Raw genomic sequence first — 22,613 nt, 5'->3', positions numbered from 1 at the left:
TCAATTTGTATTAAAATATTATCAGATGCTCAGATCGTGCGCATCCAATGGAATGGGTAAAAAACTGTTTTTTTTTGCATGGGAATTTAGAAAAGATGCGCCGCCTCACCAAAAAAAAATGGTTCCACGAAAAAAAGGGTTTCAAAATTGTTAGCAATGACAATAATTAGGCATAATAAAAAACAACAAAAACATTTTACATTCAAGAGCTTTAAAAAAAACTTGTGCTTCTTAAGACCGTATTATCTTTTTCCGGGCAAAGATTTGCTTGAACATGACAAATTTTACGCATGAAAATTTTCCCAATGAAAACGCTCGTTTCCTGCAGATTTAAAGCTCAAATTTTAGACCAAATAAACACTCTCAGACTCATCGTTTTCTTTATTCACTTTATTTCGCTTGATTTTTATTCTACACACATTACAAAGGTGTTTGAATAATTTCATAAAATTTTTTCGTCTCTTCTCGACACTGTTCTTTCCTGGAATGGTTCAAAATCTGTTTTTTCCTAAATATCTCGAAATCCTTTTACATTTCGCAAATTACTGTAGTCACATTAAAAAAAATTATTTCTTTTTCTTTTCAACTTGGTGGACATCACGGTCATTATTAATTTTACGTTTGTTACATGCGTTTCGACTTTTCGGAGGATTGACAATATTGGCATTGTTGTGAGATTTGTCATCGAAAAATCGGCTTACATTGGCATTTCGATTGGCATTTTCAACACTATTATTGGCCATCATACACGATCCACTCACTTTTGCAAATGTGTTTCGGCCATTTTCGAATGGTTTACTTGCATCGTGTTGTTGCATCAGCATTGACGATGTATTTTCCACTTTGACTGACAACAGATTTCCACTTCGAAAGTTGCACAAAATCGGATTGTTCATTGGATCTGATGAATTTGTATAGTTTTCCGCGCTGATTTTCAATCGACGATTCACATCGTTCGCTTCAGTTTTGCTCGATGCACACATTTCCCTTGTGTTCATCGATGCATTGGTGTCACAATTGAGGTAGTTTGGTGCAATCATAAGCAATCGCTGTGCATTTCCATTATTCGTCTTTGACACTGTGTTCACCGTACTTTTGGTTGTTGTTTCTTTATTGACCGATCGTTCCGCATGCTCGAATTTAACCGATTCAATCACATTGTTATTTCGTTCGTGGCATTGCTGTTGCTGCTCTTGCTTCTTTTGCCAGTCTAAAATATTCGTTAGCAATCGAATGTATTTGATGGCCATGCGAAGAATTTCATTTTTTGATAGCTTCTTGTCGGGTGGATGAGTCGGAACGAGTTTTCGCAGTTCAGAAAATGCTCCGGACACATTCTGTTGACGCCATCGTTCACGAGTGTTTGTGAAGATTTTTCGTACCACTTGACCGTTTCGAGTTCCGGTGAATATTATTGGCACATTTGAGGCGTTATTTGTAGACAGCGGACGACATCGATCTCCTGTAATGTTTCAAATATATTTTGGATTAGTTTTTTTTTTTTTCGTTTATTAATTGCAAGTATGTGGATTGAATCCACTGGATTCAATAAGATTTTCCTGAAATAACGAAAGAAAATAGATAAAAGAAATGAGATCCTCGTGGGAACATGTTTTTCGAATGTGAGAAGACAAAAATGATGATTCATAATTTTTAATCAAGGATTATCAATTTTAAACTTTCCACTAAGTTATTTGAAACAATGACTCCCACTAAGCTATGTATATATTTCGTAAGTTGTTCAAAACATTTCATTCTTTATTTGCTCTATGAAGCTTTTGTTACAATAAGCACATTTTTTTGAAACATTCGAAAAGATTTATCCATGAAGATGACATATTTTCGGCATTTTAATTTGGCCACTTTTCTAATGCTGCTTCAATCGTGGAATATGTGCATGAAACCATAGGCTATACTAAAATCTATATAATAAAAATGATTCGTAAAATAGATAAATAAATTTAGTTGACATTTTGAATGCAGTTTCATTCATTTTTCCAAAAGAAATCTTCCCGAGAAATCTCTTACAGAAGATTGTGAGCTTGAATTTATCTCCTACGCAAAGTCCTTCAAATTCAATAGTGGGAAAGTAGTTTATGTTTTAAATTTCTTCTATTCCTGTTTGCTTCTAGTGCTGTATTTCTTTCAAATCAAAAATTTCTTATGATCCATAAAAATTCCCTTTGCTGCTGACAAACTCATAAATTTATTAATAAAGGAACTTCTACCCAATTCAGATACGGAAAAAATGATTGTCTCAAGTCTCAATTGGAACATGTATCCAATGAATACTACATGCATGACTTGAAATCTCAAGCTTTAAAGGGTAAAATTCATATTTTTCTGTACTTTTCTTTCCTTATCCACTTATCAATTAAACAAACAAAAAATCGTTTTTAAAGCTACCTAACTTTCAAAGTAAGAAGAGTAAACGTAAAAGATACCACTGTTTGTATTACGACTATTTTTTTTTCACTTACAAATTGAACATTTTACATCAAAAGTTCAATAAAATTTCACATACAAATCTTGTGAATGAATAGCGTTCAAAATGGTAACAAAAACCAATAAAATAAGCTAATACGATCGAATTGCATCATGAAATTCGTGTCAATAAAATCGGAACAAAAAACTTACCCGAATTCGAAGTCGATCGAAATTCTTCGTCATCGCTGTCGTTTAGTGAAAAATCGGAGAGTTCGCCATCAGACATTGAATCCAAATTCAATGACGTATTGCTGTTGGTTTGATTACTTTGATTTCCATTTAAATTTTGGCTATTCACTGGTTTTGGCCCATTCGAATGCGTCGATAGACCACTGTTTACATCACCTGAATTGCTAATCGATGATGCCGTTGAGCATCGATCGTTGGTTAGTTCTTCATTTTCTGCCCACTCCATGATGATTGATTTTCTAGAAAAAAAACTTTTCCGGAATTTCGAGGCTTTAATGTTTAGATTTCTTGTTTTAACAAATTTTCAGCGAGTATCCCGTTTTCACGTGGAAGTTTTTATTTGTTTTTTTTTCTTTCGAAACTTTTTGGTTTTTGTTTTTTCGCTTTTGTTTATTTATTTGCTTGAATGTTCTATCACTACACTCTTTTGCACACTCAATCCGAATATCCAAATATTTTTCGTTCCAAAAGCGATTGTGTTCAGAGAGACTTCTGCGTCCTGTGGAGTTTGTTGAGCGAATGACGATATTTACGTTTTGGTCGGTAGATGCAAATAATATTTTGTATTGTGATATCCTCGTTTCGCGTCATAATTTGTTTCCTTTCACCCAAGCACAGTTTTTCACACACCCGTTTGATTTCGATCGATATGGCACGAGTTCGGTTAGAATCCGACTTTAAGAGATATTGTTAAAAAAAAAGAGAATAATAATAATAATTGTTAACTAAACTGGTGTGAAAATGTGAATCGTGTGGCATTTGGTGTTTTTTTCTGGTTATCTCGCAAGCGAGCCTACAAATACGAGCCTCAGTGCATCCATACGTTTAGGCTGGCCAATGTAAACAAAGCTTCGACAAAAGATCCACCCCTTTGTATGTATGATTTGTCGCAAGGTACATCGACTGTGTAACATGTATGTACATCATTATTCTGTGCAGTCACAGTCGAGCCGTTTCAATGCGACAAAATGAATTCAGAAATCGAATTCAAAATCTCATTGGCAACTGCTTTTACTGAGTATGGTTAGCTTGAATACGGTGTTACTGTTTTGCGTCGACGTCCATGGGAAAAGCCAAATACAACGTCCAATGTTTGTGCGATTCGGAAAATTGGATGATGTGTTTCACCGTTTGCAGGTTGAAATCCTGAATTGGGCGTGGTTTCGACATTCTCGTTCTCTCGCGCGAATTCAACGGGCAAAAGGGAGAAAACAGCACCACGATTTCGTGCAATGCCTCTATAGCACATAATGTTTGTTATTCAATAATAATAAATAGGGTGCGATAAAGAGCAGCATTGATGCGCACTAAACTGCCTCATTCCGCACCGCCGTTCGACCCATGCATTTCTTTTTTTTTCTCTATATATTGTATTTGTTTATCGAGGTGATAGCATTAATAAAGAGAAATCAAAACTAAAATGTGTTCTATCGCACACATAGAGATGAAAAAAAGAATGACAACGGAAGGAGAATCGTGGATTTTATTTATTCATTGGCCAAATATCATGCAATTTGTTGCATATCCTTGACTTTCTGACACGTGACCGTCACACGTTAAGTGGCATATTTAAAATTAATTTTTATAGATTATGTGGTTGACTTAACACTTCACACGATGCGAACACCAGAATTCTCTCTCTCTCTCTCTCTCGAATGCGACACCCCAAATGAGGTGGTTTCTCATCCGTCATATGTGACATTATTTTTTATGAGCTCACCCAAAAAAAAAAAATGAGCAACTAGTTTTGATGATTATTTTATTGCTGTTGACGTGGAACGAGTGCGTGCACGCTCGAGATAAACGTGACCCTTCCTTCAAATCAACGATGATATCGATTTGTCCGAATTGATATAGTTGAACGTTCTCGTGAACTAGCTGTGAATTTTTGCAGCTTATAAACATTTCCCGGCAGAACAGCGACAACAACAGCAGATTAAGTCGCAGCGGGTCTGATTCATGTGACCAGAATAGTGACTGAATTGATAAAAGATTAGTAAATGCGGGCGAAATTGTTTTATGACACATACCCCAAGAACCCATTTTGAATGGCTCATCGCACGAAGATGAAACGATTGATGCTCACATAAGTCGCAACGCGTGACTCCATCAAAGTATCAACCGAAATTATACCGCTTTGTGAATTAATTGAAATTTTGTTATCGATTTAACACGAAATTTTGATCTTGAATTACTATATTGACATTTTTAAGCTTATAACTTGAAGATACAATTTTTATCATTTTTTTTTGGCTGCGAAATTTTTGATGGTTTGAAATTTAGCTGGCACTCTACCGAAAAATTTGCTGCCGTAAAATTTCCAAGAGAAAAAAAATGCGATATGACTTCTAAATACAAATCATAAATTTGGTTCTGAAGTGGTCTTTCTTTGATTATGTCAATCAATTCGATAGAATCAATCAAACATTTTTCGACACAGCATTTGTATGATAAAATGAAATCTTATGCAGAATTTTACTCGTAATGCAATTTCTTTCGGCTCTCGAAAGTTCCAATCAATCTCAGAAGTGAAACAAAAAATGATAAAAATAAATGTTGTTTTTCAAAAACGTTCACAATGAAATAATTATTGATTGGCTTTTAAAAGCACGTTTTGTTTATTTATATTATAATCTGTGGAAGGGGGCACGTCTTACTGTGTTTTATCTATATGCTGCCGACGAAGATAAATCAAGAGTATGTCGATGACGATTTTTGCGCGTTTTGTTTACACAAATTCTGTGGTGTTCGTGACCAACTGAATGTTCTTTGTTGTGGATGGAATGATGTCCATATAATTATTGTTCGTCATCGCCTGAAGAATGCAGCATCGAAAAAAGTGAACGTAAAACAAAGTAGACAATAAATGTTGTAAAAATTTTTGTAACATAGAAAATGGAAATTGGCAGATTTTCATTGAACAAAAAAAAAACTCCCGTTTGATGGATATTCGACAATTTTTCATGCTTTCTTCTGGTTCTTATAACGATTCTCACTCATTTCATCATTTTTTCCACTTTTTGACCTGTTATAAGCTATCGACCCATACCTATTCTACCCATAAGAAAATAACACAAAATGGGATAGAAAAAGTGCGATTTATTTTTCAAAGTATAATCCACTGTTTCAACTTATTCCAAGCTCAACACTGAATTTGTATTCAAAACTCAAATTGTTTTCGCTCTGCATTAAAAATGCACTTTTCTTCGCTTTTTTATCCTTAAAATGCTGAAATTTGAATCTCTGCAATCAATGTGTTGATCTCGTTTGTGTCAAGTGGCCTATATCAATTTTATCGTTATTTTTTTCACTTTTTGAGCTTTGAAAATCTGGATTGATTAAAGTTAACAGGTGACGCCTTGAAAATGATTGAATTCCATCGAAATATTTATTCAAATTCGCCAAAGTTGTCTTTATTTATAAAGACCTGAAAACCGGCAAGGCAATAGCAATATCTTTGATTCACCTTATTATATCGAATTGTTTGCCATGATTTGTATCATTTTGTTTACGTTGTGTATTGATCTTGGTAACGAATCAAACAACAACAAAATCGGTTCGAAGAAAATTATCCCTCGTACGACGTCAGTCGATAGCGATAAGTAAAGTTAATGAAAAAAATATATAAACCGGTCGAATCACAATATAATTATCAATAAACAAATAAAGTAACAAGTGAAAGTGAGTACAAAAAAGATGAAGCTCGTGATTTTCTTAATCCTGATTGTTGTTTGTAACATTGCCAAAACCATGAGATAATTTTCTCGTCAATCAAGTCCAATTGGCAACGGCCAAGTAAATTTTGAAGTGCAAATCAACGGTCCAACGACAAATGTTCAAGCCGAAATTGGTAAAATTTGGCAAAGCAAAGATGGACGCACAAAAGTCGAAGTGAGTACAAATGTTCGCTATGAATTCGGACATGGGGACCTTCGTACAATACCAAAATAAAGCGGAAGCCTAAAAGTCACTCACACTTGGTGAATCTGAATCAAATATTGAATATGATTCAACAAAGTAAATCGAAGGTTATAACATTTGGTTTCAGTCATTCTTCGCAACACACACAAAAAATTACAATTTTATTTCAAGCGTGATTCGCTCAAGAGAATATTCAAACAGACACATTGTCACGTATATCCATTGGAATTCATTTATTGGTTGTTAAATTCATTCCTATTGTAAAAAAAATATTGATAAGTTACAGTAATTTGCTAGATCATTGTTTTAATCTCTTAAACAATTTCGAAATGATGTAAATAAAAAAAACTTCGTTCGAAAAGAGAGAAAAAAAAATAGAAATTCATTACGTAGAATGTGCATTGATGGGGCAATAATAATCGGTCTGCATTTGAGTTACAGAATTGTTTAAGTCACAACTTCAAGATAACTGTTTGTGGCGAGTTTATCGGTTTCTTTGTATTTTGTGCTTCTTAAAATATGCGCCGTGTCTCAGCTGACGAAAACAAAATGATAAAAAATGTACATCTTTTGATTCGTATCAGTCGGGTAATCAGTGTCGATCTCTGCATTGGATTTACTTAATCTTATCTTTGATACACACATGATATCTGAGCATTTTTTTCTCGGTTCTCATGAAAATAACATGTCTATTAAGTCTCTTTCTCTCTATCTCTCCCTCTCTGTGTGTGTAAGTTAATTTGCACCCGCAACACCAGGAACTGTATGTGCGTACAGTCAGTATCAGTTTGTAGTGTGTTTTGAAAAGTACTCGAGAAAGTTCCGTTTCCAAGAAATCGAAATCGAAATTGATTTGTCCGGTAGTGATGGGTCAAAACCCTCTTATCGCGTTTGTCATCTTGGCATTCAATTGCCAATGGATAAACAGTGCATCGATCGAATCAAATATTCAAACAAATTGTACTTTGGACGATTTACGTAACATCAATGATCAGTATAAATCTGTAAATTCGCCATTGTCCTTGAGTTTTGTGTTTACCGATTGCAATGTGACCTCGTTGCCGGATGCATTCTTCGTGAACGTCGCCAATACACAGTCCATTGAATTTGTGCGCTCGAATCTGTTCACAATAAGCCCGTTTGCGTTCAGTGCTTTGGCCAAATTGGAGTCATTGACCATCGTTGGCAATCCGAATTTGACAGCGCTTCAATCGTGGGCGGCAAATAATTTAGACAAATTGATGCAATTAAACTTGTATCACAATGGCATACGTGACTTAGATACGTTTGCATTGCGTCGATATCCAAAATTGTTATCGTTGAATTTGCACGGAAATTTTATTACTGAGATTCCGGTTGGTTTCTTTGACTTTTCGCTGAACATTGAAACGTTGAACTTGGCCAAAAATTCACTTGAACGCATCGAATCGTTTACGTTCAAAGCATTATTGCGGTTGATCGACTTGAATTTGGCAAACAATCGTATTAATTTTATCGATTCGTATGCATTAACAACGACGACACGCCTAAAAACATTGCAATTGAATGGCAATCAACTAACCACAATAAATACCATGGTTTTTTACAATTTGGCACGGTTGGAGTATTTGAATCTAAGCGAAAATGCACTCAACGACTATGGACTCGAAGAAAATGCCTTTCAACAGAATACACAACTACTTCATTTGGATGTCAGTCACAATACAATGATCGCAATTCAAACGTATGCATTGAGTGGATTAAAAGCACTTCAAGTAGGCAATTTAAACGAAAAAAAAAAAACTTTCATTTTAACTTATTGAGTGGAGACGGTTGATTGATTTTGTCCTTTTTTTTCTTCTTCAAATATTTTGAAACATAGGTTTTGAATGCAAGCCACAATCAAATTGCGTCGATTCCATCGATTGCATTGAAGGACCTCGAAAGCTTAATACATTTGGATGTTTCCAATAATAAATTGACGCATATACTTGATAATCAATTTGCATCGTTAAATTCAATTGAATCGATAAACATTTCACACAATGAACTCAATTCAATTCAACCGTTTACGTTCACCGACTTGAAAACATTGCAAACACTCGATTTAGCATCAAATCACTTGCAGACAGATGAGTTCCTTGAACAAGCAGCCGCGATTAAATCCATCGATTTACATCATAATCAATACCATGAAATGAATCTATCGGCATTTAAAACAGTTGAAAGTGTTTATTTGAATAATAACCCATGGAATTGTTCATGGCTTTTGAGTGCCCTATCGAAAAAGGAGCATTTAGTTTCCAATTTACAATTTGGTTTCGAATTTGATGGATTTCCAGATGGAAATTCCACCAAACCATTGATAGAAGAAGTTGAGTGCCTGGATTATCGACAATCAACCAAATGGCCATTAACTCGAAAAATTGTCATTATCAACACGGATTGTAATGCATCTAAAAATGGGAAAAAGGTGATTTTTGTTTCTTCTAATTTTCATCTTCCAATTTTTTGCTTTAAACTCGTTTGTATTTATCCATTATCCACCCGTTTTATTCATATCAATCGTTTTCATTTGCAATTTGTTTCAGAAAAAGCCAACAATAAGCACGTATCCCAGAACGTTTAGCAAGTTATTAAACGAAGAATTCGATGTCAAGGCATGCCTTTTATGGACGGTGATCGCTGTATTCCTTGTCATTGGGCTCGTTCGTCTTGGCAAATACTGTCTCGATAAGAGTGAAAAGAAGAGCGAACGATACCGTATTGTTCAGCAAGAAAAAGTGCTCAAAGACATTGACGATTATTTCGCCAAGAATAACAAACGAAAGCAACGCTCCTAAGCAACGGAAAATATTATTAAAAATATAATCATTTTTAAGCCAAATCTCTGTAATTTCAATCGAACTCATATATAATTGTATTGAATGTAACGAATAAAATTATTTCAAAATCTCAACAACTCAGCTGACGTTTGTGTGGTAAACATAACCTCAATTCCACTTTGACTTTTTGGTGAATTATGCTGCCGGTTGGAAATGAGTGTATTGTTTTCTTTTGAAAATTGTTCGTTGATTTCACACGAAAATTTTATCAACCGAATTTACGATGGGGTCACTTCCAGTGACAGTGAACGTGCTAGCTATAAAATCAATCCGGACTTATTTGAATTGAATGTTCCGTATCGATACAAAACTCCCGATGAAGCCCAAACAAAAAAGAGACAACGGAAAATAATCAACAAAACCAACATTGTGGTGGCTGCAGAGCATCGTGAAGAATTTGAGTTGGTACTTTTCTATCCTTTTCTAGCATTTAGAAATATCATTACAAACATTTTATTTCGTTTGCAGATTGAAAGACTTAAACGAAATGTATCCAATTTCATAGCCAAATGCCACGAACAGAATGTATTACCAAGTTTCGAAAGGGATGAGGCAAAAACGATGACTAATGAAAAGCTAAAATTGTTTCTGGATCAATGGCAATCGGTTGAATGCTTGTACGGGGACAATTTTAAAGGAGGAAATGACTCAAAAAAACCAGTCGTCGTTGAATTGAACGGCACAAGCCATATCGTTCCACCAAAGTGCACATTTTCCAATGCAAACATACAAAATATTGATCGAATTGAACCAGCCAATGGTTATGATTTGGTTGTAATGGATCCACCATGGTGGAATAAGTACGTACGACGATCGAGAAAATTCAATAGTGACAATAGGTGAGTTGGGCTATTTTTGAACCAGATTTTTAATTGAAGACTCGTGGAAGAAAAACTTGGTCTCAAAACGGAAGTCTGGACATAGTTTCATTTTTACCTTAATTTTTCTTTCAGTTATCAAATGCTAAGCAACGACCACATCGCAAGCATTCCAATCGAAATGGTAACGCAGCCAAACAGAACATTAGTGGCCATTTGGTGCACGAATGCACCGTCCATGATTCAAGCCGTAAAAGAAACATTCCTTTCCAGATGGAATCTGCAGCTCTTGGCAACTTGGTATTGGATGAAGGTGCTTTTTTTATACTTTTTATTGTCAATTGAAATGAATCGGTTTTCATTTTAAAAAAAAATTGAAACGACCCCCAATTTTTCCTTTCATTTTCCTCCATAGATCACCAAATACGGCGAGCCAATTTGTGATTTCGATTTGCCACTGAAGAAACAACCATTTGAGCGACTTTTCATTGCCTGTCACAAAGACAACACACACGACTTCAATATCCCCAACGAACGGATGATATTCAGTGTACCAAGTTCGATTCACTCGCACAAGCCACCACTTCAAGGTGTGAAAAAGAAATTTGTGTCAATTTAAATGAAAATGTACTATATCTTACTTTATTAATCATCGCATTTATAATTTACTCTTTCAGATCTATTTATACCATACTTTACTAAGTCGGCCGACGAAGTGTCATGCTTGGAGCTATTCGCCAGATATTTATTACCGAATTGTACATCGATCGGTTTGGAGGTGTTAAAACTACAAAATTTACAATTATTCCATAAGACAAACATGTAAACACGTGAATAAATCGAATGCATTGCGAATTTAAAAAGAAAATGTTGCAGTGAAGAGTGGTGACGCTTAGTGGCTGTGGCCATTTGTGAGCACCGTTTTGTAGCCGACTGGATTCATCTTTTGCCATCGCCAGAAATCGGAACACATCTGTTCAAGCGAACGATTCGCCTTCCATCCAAGCTCACGTTCGGCCAAAGAACTGCAGGATATCAAAAGAAACGGAAAATTACTTCATCTCATGAATCAATTCGAATTTTGTTCAAGTTTTTATTATTTATTAGATTTTGTCAATCAATATAACAATTAAAACGATAGGTAATGGAAAAAATGGTCACTTACGGATCGGCATACATCGTTGAAATATCGCCTGCACGGCGAGCCTCGAATGTATACGGAACTGATACGTTATTTGTTTTCTCAAAGGTGTTGATGAGGTTCAAGACAGAGACACCGCGACCTGTACCCAAATTATAGGCCTGCAACAAGAGGAAATTGTTCAGATTTGCAACTTTTCCATTGATTTGAAGCTAATTTCGTCTATTGATTGAAACATTTTTGATTTTAATCTGATCAGTCAGATATAGTAATTATTATAGAATTTTGAGTATTAAGACTTTTTTCCAATAATATATTCAAACCAAGAGATGAAGCAGAAAAAATGAATAAATTTGTTTGCATTTAGACGACGATGCTTACCTTAATTTTAATGTGTGATTTTTCGAGTTTGTGCAAGGCGGCGACGTGACTAGAAAAAAAAGATTAAAAATTTATTGCCATTTGTTGTGACATTCAAGCGAAATAAATTGAACACGAGGAATGAGAATATTTCAGGTTAATTTTTTTGGGTCAATTCTGTTTTTTCTTTCCAAATTGAATATATATTTACCCAGTGGCCAAATCCATGACATGAATGTAATCACGAATGCCGGTACCGTCTGGTGTGTCATAATCATTGCCAAAAATGGTGAGTGAGTCTTTTTTGCCCGCTGCCACTTGACTAATGAACGGCATTAAATTTGTAAACTGTTTGGTTGGATCTTCGCCGATGAGACCGGACTCATGTGCACCGACCGGATTAAAATAACGCAACGCAATGATATTCCATTTATCCTCCGAATGTGTGACATCTTTCAAAATTTCTTCAATGAAAAATTTGGTGCGACCATATACATTTGTGATGCTCTGGCCAATTCGCTTTTCTTCGGTAATCGGTAATTCCTCCGGTTCACCATAGACCGTGCACGAGCTCGAAAATACCAAATTGTAAATGTTGTACTTTTTCATGATTTCCAACAAATTGATCATGCCAATTATGTTGTTTTTGTAGTACAACATTGGATACTGCATCGATTCACCAACGGCCTTCATTGCGGCAAAATGAATGACCGAATCAATTTTGTGCTAAATACAGAACAAACAAACAATTCATAGTTGAATATATTCACATAAAAAAATCAAATAAGTCATCAAAAGATTTAATGGCAGCCTTGAACACACGTTCAACTTACATTTTCAAAGATTTTTTCCAATTGTACGGTGTCAAGTAGATCGCATTTGTAGAATTTGACCGGTGTGCCGGTGATTTTTTCGACACGTTTCAGCGCAAGCGATCCATCGTAACCATCATCCACCGAATTAGCAAAGTTATCCAGTGCAATAACTTCATAGCCAGCCTCTTGTAATGTGACAACACAATGTGATCCAATGTAACCGGCGCCGCCTGTCACAAGAACCGTTTTTCCATTCGTTGAAGCCATTTCACCCTTTTAACACCAACTCAAGATGACAACTGTGTAACCGAACGTAACAAACGATTATTATCGACTAACACCTTTTTCCATCTATTCCGATCGTACCGGCTCATTCACAGGAATCAACACACTACCAACAACCAACTATGCATGCGAATAGAAAAAAAAATGTGTCAAACGACAAACAAAAAAAACCGGTTTATGGAATTTTATCATTAGAATACGTAAGATAGATTAGTAACAGAAATCAACAATAGAAACCGAGACTTCTTCTTCATGGAAACGTTTACCGAAATTTATTTACATAATTTTAAAGAGCACAACACGTACGTGATGCGAATCATAGAATAATTGAGTAAACTATGGAGAAAGAAGATTTGTGTATAGCTTTATGTTCTAAACACGGTTACTTCACTTTATTCATGTATGTGTTGTCTGCTGCAAACTATTTAAGTCAATCAGTAGGGATATATGAACTGACAGTTTTAGAACAAGTGCTAATTTGATCTGCAACATTGTTCGTTCTTTCTCTTTTGGGTTTCCACGTAGCTCTTAGGCTTTTTGCACACTTCTTTTTCAACACTATTCTTGAACGACGTAATAATGAAAATATCGATTCTAATGTATTGAATTTTTTTTTTGTGTTTTTCCAATGACTTAATATGCTTACCAATTTAAAGATGATGATTTTGTTTTTCCTCAAACAAAATTCACTGTTAACCACTCAAGACTGTTTCACCCAGCAAGAGAAAAATTTCACACGATGGTTCGTTGTATCAAACGCCAGAGGAATAGTAATGCTCAAGTTCAATGTGCGATAGCAAGATGCCAACTAAACTCTTCATTCATAAAATAGCAACGCAGTAAATGATGATCGTCGCCGTGTGTATACTGCATACGTGTTGGTAGTTAACATGTTTCGCTTTGTGATTTTCGATGTTTATTTCCACCGCATTCGGTTGGGAACACCACAACAATATATTGTTGTTAGCAAGCGTCGTGTATATTATATGGTGTGTGATGTTCGGTTCATGTTTTTTCATAATATATACCTTGATGTATTTGAAAATAGAATCGCGCCGTCAACTGGTTTAGCATCAAGATGAGTTGGCCAATCCATCTGGTTTTTATGCAATTTCACGTTATAAACACAGTTCTCTTCTTTTGCGTTGCACAATTTTTTTCTGGTTCTGTTCGACCAGATGACATTTTTTTTTCTAACTAAGAAGATTTTTGCGCTTTATCTTAATGCTTCGCCAAGAAGATGGTGAGAGCGAGTGTAAGAGCCAGAGATCGAAGAGATAGCCCTGAACTTAGGACAAGAAAAAGAACAAGTGGGAAGAAAGAAAATGAGAATTTCGTTGTCACTTTATGGGTCAGCTTTCGTAGAACTGCAGATACTTGCATATTTTGTCAAGTGTTCGTAGGAGAAAAAAAAAACTGGTTTCCAAATCAATTCACAGAAATCACGCAACACATTAAGCAATACCAAACATTTGCTGCTTCCTTTTTTTATCTAACAATTCTTTTTATTGCTTTTTTTTTGCACGATTCTACAAAATTCCCAGTTTATACAAAAATATCCGCAATTTCTAACCACAATGGAATTTATCTTTGTGATAAAGATAATTTTTTTGTGTGAAAAAGTTTATTCTTTACTTATGATTAGGTTTTTCATTATTATACTATTAAAAAAAATTTCCTATAAAGTATCTACATCTCTTATTATTTAACAAATAGTTTTAAAAACTGACGTTAAGGAAGTTTTTCAGGAAAAAAGAGGGATCTTGGAAGTATCATTCAGGTAGATTTTTTTTTTAATTTATCTAAATATTTGGGCACATTACTTCGATGTAAATTTTGTTTTTTCGATGTAAATTTGCATTTCTCTTGGTATAAATCGGTATACAAATGTGATGTAAAAAAGACTAAAATTACAAAAAAAAACAACAAAACATTCTTTTCCTGTTATTTTGTTTTCTACCTTAAAATCAGCACACAGCCATTTAAATCTCAATATTATAATTTAACATTTTCAATATTAACCCACGCGATACCGTGTATCTATGCCGATATATATCGACACATGTCAATTAAAAGTAATTTGCATCATTTCTAATTGGCACGGCATATTTTGTCTTCCATTCCACTTTAACATTTTTTTCTTTTTCCTTCTAATTCATACTGAATTCAAATTTTTTTCCAACAATCTCACTGATTTTTTCTTGCGTTACAGCTGCATTTTTCATCCGTTTTAAGTAAAGTTTGAATTCTAATCATAAGGTCATTTTAGCGCCTAAGAGATACCATTTTCTTTCATACAAAAAAAAACGAACAACTGTATGATTTTTCTATCCCGTTCACTCTCGAAAATCAGCCATATCTGTTATTAATATACCTTGTAGTAAACGCGTTCATAGTGTTTCACTGTAGTAGCGGTGTATCCTATTAAATTTTCTTGTAGTAATACCACAGTGGAATTTAATAGGATACTTTGCTACTACAGTGAAACACTATGAACGCGTTTACTACAAGGTATATTAATAACGGATATGGCTGATTTTTGGGAGTGTTTACATGACACAAAAGAGGCGATCCAAAGCTAATACGTGAAATTGTTTTGTTCTCATTTAACAAATAATTTATCAAAACAATTATTATTCTCTCTAGTTAAGTGTAACAGTACTGAACAAATGAACAGCAGAACCGAAAAAAATGAATAGATATTTATGGAATTAATTAAGCATTAGATTAATCTAATTTGTAGTGTTTGATGGCAAAAATGCATGAAGTTGATATTATGATGGTTAGCTCTCGCATATATGGGGGACCCAACAGTTCGGACAGTCTTCAACATTTAACATTTAAATGAAACTGTAGACGTGTGATTCAATACATTACATAGAACAAAAATGTAAAAAAAAAAATAGTTTTGAATACATGAAACCTATTCAAGCCTACGAAATTTCTCCGGCAAATTAACGAACCTTTTTTTATCGTTTTTTTTTACCAGATAAAATTGCACGCATATTTGGGGCATTTTTACGATACATACACAATAAAGATTAGTTAATAATAGCGTCATATAGTATTCCAACAAAGTATAATCATGATTTATACAAATTTCATTTTATAATCATGATCGTTGTCTTAACTCTTCTTCTGATAATTGCCGTTCTTCACGCAATCGCATTTTTTCGTTTTATTTGCAATTTTTTTTTTCGGTCTTTGGCTTTGTAATTGCTTTTTGTTGAAATATTACATAAGGATCATTAGCGCATTTTAAAAATGGCCCGTAATTTGCGAAAAATCTTTTCTTCGAGTGTGAAAATGTGTTTTCCCAATTTCCAATTTCAAAACGATATTTTCCATGTGGTGATTTGTGTTTCGATGCCAAAATGATGCGCATTTAGCGAAATGAGTTCAGCGTTCAATGGTCTCAAAAGTGAATTATCGGCCCCTTTGTTTTGCTTCTCCGTCTGTCTGAGGATATGTATGCTATGGTCATGTTTTTTTGTGGGCGTTGGTTAGATTTGAGCTGTGAGTGATGTGTGTTTGTGGATGAGTGTGTGTGTTGTTGAGATGAGATTTGATAATGGTAATGCGTTAATTTCTATTTCGTTCACTACAAATTCAGTCGAGGATCGCGTGGCTCCAATGCAACGCAATCATCGTCGGTGAATTCAACATCAAAGCGTTCATCGCCTGTAAGGAGGGCATCCGATTCAGAATCATTATCAATTAATTCATTATATCTACGTGTGGTTGGTTTATCAATTTGGTCAAATTTACTATAACTACTATCAATAATATCGAGCCTATTGGGACAATAGAGTTTGGCACGTTCAAATAGATTGCTTTGTCCAAATTTACCGTTTGCATTTAGGGATCCGTTGCCGTTGGCATATTGCGGTGCGTTGGTGCCATTCGTAAATCCATTCGTCTGGTGTTTGTTCAATTTGCTCACATAGTTGATGAGAAATGAACGTTTGTGCTGTTGATGATCGTGTCGCATCAAAAAATTGTCCGTCACCCAGAATATGAGTAGATTCACAAAGAACGGAATCACCAGCATGACCAGCGTTATTTCAAGAGTTGCATTTGAAAATGGTGACAGCACCAGGTTCTTGACACCTTCCCAAAATTTCCATTGTATGAACAATGTTGTCGCTATTTTCACCAAGGCCATAAGGCCAATGTAAATACATGTTTGATATATCCATGATTTTGGCGCATCTGAAATATACCGAAGAAAGATTTGAAATTAAGTTGAGCCTGTGATAAAATCATGAATGAAACTAAAAATGGGTGGAATTCTTACCATAAACGCCAAAATTGATGGCTGGCCATTTTTTGTAAAACGCAAGAAATTGACACAATCGAATACCAATGAACACAATCAACAGTCCTATGGTTGAGTCTAATAGGAAATTGATCACGTACCAAGTGCATGGATCACCCTGAAACAGTTTTGCCAGATAGACATTGGTCAAATGGATTACAATCGCGCCGATGCCCTGTTTCGATGTATCGTACCACCACACTTGCCATGGTCGACGAACTCCGGGCGGCTCACGAAATCTCTTCGCTAAAATAATACCCAAAAAAAAACGAAAATCACGCATTAAAACACATCATCAACTTTGAATCATCGAAATGATCGTTTTTTTTTCTTTTTGCGCAGCACACACACAGACAGACACACGCGCGCGCTCAATTTAAATTACGCAGATCAATCAATCGATCAACGTTCAATGTGTATTTAATGTGTTTTCAATTACTGATTACACACGTCGTCATCAGTTGTTGTTAGTTTTATTCGATTCGCACAGCAATTTGTATTGGCCAATAAGATAAGAGAAACTAAGAAGAAAGAAACGGAAAAAAGTGTGAAACTAGCATTAGGTTTCGTACCAATTAGGCATGTGAAAGCTAAACCAGCTAAGACGGCTTGCAGCACCAGCCCCAGGAAACCAGTTAATGCATCTTTTGAGCAATGGTCCAGTTCGTTGTCGTTGTTCACCATTTGAATTTTATGCGATTTGTGGGACGATTTCTCTAAATTTTCTGCAATAAATCACTCTCTTCTCTCTCTCTTTTTTCTTCACTTGTGCGGCGAAACAATGCGCCGTCTTTTTAATTGGCACACTGGTTATGGATGTGATGCTCGGCGAGAAAAAATAAATAATTGTACACAAAATTTCGTGTTCAATGCAACAAGAAATTTGATGGTCAACCAAACGAATTGTTTTCTTCTTCTCTCTTTTGATGCTATTCAAATGTCACGGAAACACCAAAGATCAAACACTTTTGCATACTAAACTAAGTGGTCGTTTCAATGAACCATTCAAATATTTCGACATATTCTGCCGTATTCAAACCACTTCGAGTGATTGAGTTCATATGAACTGAAATACAGACGAAACGAACAAAAAAAAAACCGATATTAGTTCGAAACACTCGATATTGATTAAATTACGAAACTGAAAATTTTAAACCCATAAATCACCATACACAACAACAAAAAAATCGAATCGAAACCGAAACCAAACGATACACAGAAAAAATAAGAAATGAAAAGTGAGCGTGAACAAAATGATCAAACTAAAAAGGGAAGTGTTTTCAAATGTTCCGTGTATGTATAGATATTTTACATATAGTTTTCTCCGCTCTCTTTCGTTCGTCGTTTCCTAGTCTCTAATTAAATTTTGACAAGTGCCCATTTGATGTGCTCTTGAACGACGATTTGCGCTACCCGATATTTGAATGTGTGTAAAAGCGGCGCGAGAGAGAGAGAGAGAGAGAGTCCAAGTGTTATTCATGTGAATGGACGTGTGCGTCTGTATGAGAAACATAGCAACAACAACAGCAACAAAATGTGTATTCATCTTTAGTGTATAATCATAGCCGGTCTATGTTTGTATAGGATACACAAGATCATTCGTTGACACTTGGCATCCTCTCTTGATCTCGCAAAAAAACTCAGTTGTGCTGTTTCGAAATTGATTCGAAAAAAAATCTAGCAAAAATTGACTTTTCCAATTTCGATTTTCATCAATTAATTGAAGTAAACAAACCGTGTGAGATAATTTGATGGAAATAAATATTCATTCAAAAGAAGAAGAAAAATCTACGCAACCGACATCACCACATCTGTTTGACCGATATTTTGAATGTGTGAAAGTGTTTGAGCGAGCACATTGACACATTTGAACGTTCAACGCTTAAACGTCAAATTCGAATCGTCCATCATTCTTTTCAACATCGCACGTCGATGCAATAAGTTCGATCGCGGATTCGTTCTCGCCGAAAATCGTAAAAAATCTTAATCATCCTTTGTCATCGCAACGATTAAATCGTTTTAAATTAAATAAAAATGCCACCAAAGTTTGACCCAACTGAAGTTAAGAAGGGTAAGTGTAGGGAGATTCGTGAATTTACGCTCGGAAATTGTGCCGCCGCGAATGAGGATGGATGAAATTTTTATGCAAAAACCAACTACCATACCTATGGGAGGTTTGGTTATGTTGCTGTTAAACGAGTGCATAAAATTAATAGTTCCGCTTGTTTCTTCTGTTCGTATTTAGTATACCTCCGTTGTGTTGGAGGCGAAGTCGGTGCCACCTCATCATTGGCTCCAAAAATCGGTCCATTGGGTTTGGTAAGTTCAAGTTTTCGTTAATTCGTTTATTCGCAAAAAAAAGCGCGTGTTGGATGACATTTGCAAGTGATGTGTGACAAGTGTGTGGAAATGCGTGCAAAAAAAAATGCCACGAAAATAAAGCTAATTGGAATTTTGTTGTGTGTTCATTTTTTTCGTTCCACAGTCCCCAAAGAAAATTGGTGATGACATTGCCAAGGCAACCGGTGACTGGAAAGGTCTTAAAATCACCGTGTGCTTGACCATCCAAAATCGTCAAGCCACCATCTCAGTTGTTCCATCAGCTGCCTCACTTATCATCAAGGCATTGAAAGAACCACCACGTGACAGAAAGAAGGTCAAGAACGGTAAGTTGATCACATTTCATCGATTTATTTCTATGGGAACATGTGCAAAAATCCACCAGTGTTCATAACCGAATAATACATCAAAGTGCATGTTTGAACAGAGATCGATTTGAACACTCAATTACAAATGATGTCGTCGAATGAACTATATTTATGAAAACACTGTGTAGCTAATAACTCTATTACCTCAAATTTCCACATTTTCTAATGCCTTCTTCTCTCCATTTTTCTCGTTGCAGTTAAGCACAATGGCAACATCTCATTGGATGACATTATAAGCATTGCCCGCACATTGCGACCACGTTCAATGGCCCGTGAATTGAGCGGAACCGCCAAAGAAATCTTGGGTACTGCCCAAAACATCGGCTGCACCGTTGATGGACGTCCACCACACGACATCATTGATGACATCAATGATGGCGCTATTGAAATCCCTTCAGAATAAATACACAAATTTATCGACCAGTCCAGATCGATGTACAAGTTATTAAGTGTACTCTGTTAAGAAACACATTGTTTTTTAATTAAAAAGGGAAAAAATGACAAAAAATCAACTGCGTTTTATTTTATTTACAAATTCAATTTTAGCTTGAGAGAAACGAAACGTCGATGATTTTACCATGTGCAATGAAATCTCATTAGATTTTTCATTGAATTCGCACACAACAGTTGACATAACCTCAAAAATGGCACAATGTGTGAGTTAGTAACAAGTAGCCAATTGCGAGCTTCAACTTTTCACTGAAGTCATTGGAATAAAAACTGATTCGTTCAACAAGCAATCGATTTAGTTTAAAAATCCTTTCTTTTCATTTTACAAAGGCTTTTCTCATTTTTTCAATTCAATTGATTTTCTCAATGAAATTCTTTCCGAATATTATGGTTTTCTTTTATAACTCTTATGCCGAACCGAATTTCACCAAAATCTGAAATGTCAATACAATCTGTTCAGTTCAGTTCAGATCTTTTCTATGAATTTTCCAGTTAACTCAACCTGTTCAAGTTTTCCATTGAAAATAAAAAAATACAATTCTGTTCTTAAATCTCTTGAATCGTTTTATTTCATCAAAGAAAGACGACAATATCGGTAATGTTTAATCTTAAATCGAATCGAGTCTATGAAAAAAATGGTCTTGTATCGTATGAAAAAAAAACAGAATTAGCACACTAAACGATAGGAAATATAGCGACCGGCTGTTTCGGATGGTCGAATAATTTTTACAACTTGACCACGTTTCAAGCCAAAGTATCGTGCCACCGGATCACCAGCTTGGATACGCATCAACATGTTTTCTTTCAATTTATAACGGGCCAACAGTTCTTGCTTCTCTTCGGGTGTCATCACCACATGCTCGGGCACCAATTCGTGTTCGGTAATGTTGATAAGTAGTTCAGATTCCAAAAATTGTTCTAGAATATATTTGGGTGCCATGTCGACGAGAGATTGCTTAGCCGATGGTGTCATGCCCTGTTGTACGACAACAATGGCCCGGTGAATATTCTCTTCTTGCATTCGAGTACAATAGGTTTTAATGGTCTTGATGCCAATTTTCGGCTCTTCCGGGAAGAAAACAAACATTTGATCCGTTGGATCATCGTTGTGAGCCACCAACACAATCAAATCCGAACGAGCTGGACGCTTTTCACTATCAAAAAGAGAAAATGAGGGCGAGATTTGAAAAATTGTGTCTTGCCGACGATAAAATGTGATCGCAAGCACTTACCTTGGTTTATCACCGAATTGCTCTTTGAATTGTTCCAACGTTTGATCCAATTCATCTTGCGTTACGAGATAGCCTCGGTCATGGCTCAACTAAAATTGGAAAATTGATTATCGTAGTTTTCCTCAAGTAAACCAAATTTTTTTATGAAAAAAATTGTAATGCTTTACGCGCAAAAAAATTCACATTGTCACATTTTTTAAGGTTAGTTACTGGACACACAACTTCAATAACATACCTGCATAACAGTTTTGCGGATTCTCCACAATTTGTAAGTTTCAGCTTCATCATCCATGTTGTTTTGGTGGTTAGAAAGTAATTTTCGAACAAAATAATACTAAAAAAAAATGCCCGAAAAATCCGCTCTGAATTTCACACAACGTTCGAAACTCGGTCTTTTGGCATCGGCACGAAATCGAATGTTATGCTTTTGTTTGACAGTTGAAGTGAAGCGCATGCAAAAGGCTTTGACAATGGTGAATATGTACGCAGCGCCGCCTTTGTTGAATATCCACCGTTTTTCTGTTTTATATTCACCAGTTGTTGCTCGGTTTCAGTGTTGAAAATGGTTGGCGTGATTTTTGAAAACTCATTTTAATTTCTTCGAAGGGAACTTAATTCAAGCTGTCAATTAGTGCTCGACTAATTTGATTTGCATGAAATGTGTCGTCACATGCAATTTCCGCGAATTTCTAGTGCCATTTTGAAATTGAACACGAATTTGACGGGGAAAAAAATGATTATCGACTATTTCTCGAAATTCATTATTTGGTAGGGGAGATAGAAAATGGGGACGAAAAAAAAATTATGCAAACTATGTGGTATTGCAGCAAAAGTGCGACAAAGTGTGCGTGTATTGTCTTGACTTGACTTGGCTGGACTTGGATTGGTTCAGCACATGAAAAGCATCAATAAAAGTGCTGGCGAAGATTTTTTTAACGGGCAAATTGAATCGATCGGCAAATGTTTGCTGTTGGTGTGCGACCGTTATATGGCCCGAGCACTTTGAGTTTATATCGCTCTTTGGC

General features: G+C 35.5%; 7 protein-coding genes across 12 annotated transcripts; 3 read left to right on the top strand and 4 right to left on the bottom strand.

Annotated features, from left to right (window-relative positions):
* Positions 1-411: 411 nt before the first annotated feature.
* On the bottom strand, positions 412-3,944 carry LOC129577404 (probable basic-leucine zipper transcription factor E). Its single transcript, XM_055464371.1, has 2 exons — positions 2,638-3,944; positions 412-1,462 (listed from the first exon to the last, which is right to left on the bottom strand). The coding sequence occupies exons 1-2, from the start codon at positions 2,900-2,902 to the stop codon at positions 567-569; spliced, it is 1,161 nt and encodes a 386-aa protein (XP_055320346.1). The 5' UTR covers positions 2,903-3,944; the 3' UTR covers positions 412-566.
* A 2,400-nt stretch (positions 3,945-6,344) lies between these two features.
* Positions 6,345-9,542, top strand: LOC129577659 (insulin-like growth factor-binding protein complex acid labile subunit). The gene is made up of 3 exons (XM_055465080.1): positions 6,345-8,351; positions 8,459-9,049; positions 9,168-9,542. The coding sequence occupies exons 1-3, from the start codon at positions 7,464-7,466 to the stop codon at positions 9,417-9,419; spliced, it is 1,731 nt and encodes a 576-aa protein (XP_055321055.1). The 5' UTR covers positions 6,345-7,463; the 3' UTR covers positions 9,420-9,542.
* On the top strand, positions 9,543-11,806 carry LOC129577660 (DNA N6-methyl methyltransferase). Its single transcript, XM_055465081.1, has 5 exons — positions 9,543-9,866; positions 9,930-10,300; positions 10,415-10,592; positions 10,695-10,869; positions 10,957-11,806. The coding sequence occupies exons 1-5, from the start codon at positions 9,615-9,617 to the stop codon at positions 11,103-11,105; spliced, it is 1,125 nt and encodes a 374-aa protein (XP_055321056.1). The 5' UTR covers positions 9,543-9,614; the 3' UTR covers positions 11,106-11,806.
* LOC129577661 (UDP-glucose 4-epimerase-like) lies at positions 10,894-13,707 on the bottom strand. 3 transcript variants are annotated; one of them, XM_055465084.1, is made up of 8 exons: positions 13,527-13,707; positions 13,187-13,438; positions 12,962-13,000; positions 12,614-12,894; positions 11,992-12,506; positions 11,802-11,850; positions 11,445-11,581; positions 10,894-11,304 (listed from the first exon to the last, which is right to left on the bottom strand). In XM_055465084.1, exons 4-8 carry the CDS (start codon positions 12,860-12,862, stop codon positions 11,172-11,174), a joined length of 1,083 nt encoding a protein of 360 aa, XP_055321059.1. In that variant the 5' UTR covers positions 12,863-12,894; positions 12,962-13,000; positions 13,187-13,438; positions 13,527-13,707; the 3' UTR covers positions 10,894-11,171. The 3 variants fall into 3 exon arrangements, with proteins under 3 accessions (XP_055321059.1, XP_055321058.1, XP_055321060.1); XM_055465083.1 differs by lacking the exon at positions 13,187-13,438 and having other exon boundaries at positions 12,614-13,000; XM_055465085.1 differs by lacking the exons at positions 12,962-13,000; positions 13,187-13,438.
* A 656-nt stretch (positions 13,708-14,363) lies between these two features.
* On the bottom strand, positions 14,364-18,890 carry LOC129577663 (store-operated calcium entry regulator STIMATE-like). Of its 4 annotated transcripts, none has more exons than XM_055465089.1 (5): positions 18,371-18,717; positions 17,771-18,264; positions 17,178-17,444; positions 16,730-17,092; positions 14,364-16,561 (listed from the first exon to the last, which is right to left on the bottom strand). In XM_055465089.1, exons 2-5 carry the CDS (start codon positions 17,880-17,882, stop codon positions 16,482-16,484), a joined length of 822 nt encoding a protein of 273 aa, XP_055321064.1. In that variant the 5' UTR covers positions 17,883-18,264; positions 18,371-18,717; the 3' UTR covers positions 14,364-16,481. The 4 variants fall into 4 exon arrangements, with proteins under 4 accessions (XP_055321064.1, XP_055321065.1, XP_055321062.1 ...); XM_055465090.1 differs by having other exon boundaries at positions 18,511-18,573; XM_055465087.1 differs by having other exon boundaries at positions 14,364-17,092; positions 18,371-18,890.
* A 212-nt stretch (positions 18,891-19,102) lies between these two features.
* LOC129577664 (60S ribosomal protein L12) lies at positions 19,103-20,414 on the top strand. The gene is made up of 4 exons (XM_055465091.1): positions 19,103-19,269; positions 19,444-19,517; positions 19,684-19,864; positions 20,104-20,414. The coding sequence occupies exons 1-4, from the start codon at positions 19,233-19,235 to the stop codon at positions 20,307-20,309; spliced, it is 498 nt and encodes a 165-aa protein (XP_055321066.1). The 5' UTR covers positions 19,103-19,232; the 3' UTR covers positions 20,310-20,414.
* A 480-nt stretch (positions 20,415-20,894) lies between these two features.
* LOC129577452 (DNA-directed RNA polymerases I, II, and III subunit RPABC1) lies at positions 20,895-22,033 on the bottom strand. Its single transcript, XM_055464480.1, has 3 exons — positions 21,824-22,033; positions 21,589-21,677; positions 20,895-21,510 (listed from the first exon to the last, which is right to left on the bottom strand). Exons 1-3 carry the CDS (start codon positions 21,878-21,880, stop codon positions 21,024-21,026), a joined length of 633 nt encoding a protein of 210 aa, XP_055320455.1. The 5' UTR covers positions 21,881-22,033; the 3' UTR covers positions 20,895-21,023.
* Positions 22,034-22,613: the final 580 nt, after the last annotated feature.

The sequence above is a fragment of the Sitodiplosis mosellana genome, unplaced genomic scaffold, assembly GCF_009176505.1.
Source record: "Sitodiplosis mosellana isolate CC-2019 unplaced genomic scaffold, AAFC_SMos_1.0 Smas_scaffold_6197, whole genome shotgun sequence".
Taxonomy (NCBI): domain Eukaryota; kingdom Metazoa; phylum Arthropoda; class Insecta; order Diptera; family Cecidomyiidae; genus Sitodiplosis; species Sitodiplosis mosellana.
The sequence above is the reverse complement of the archived record's forward strand: the minus strand, read 5'-3'. Positions and strand labels throughout refer to the sequence as shown.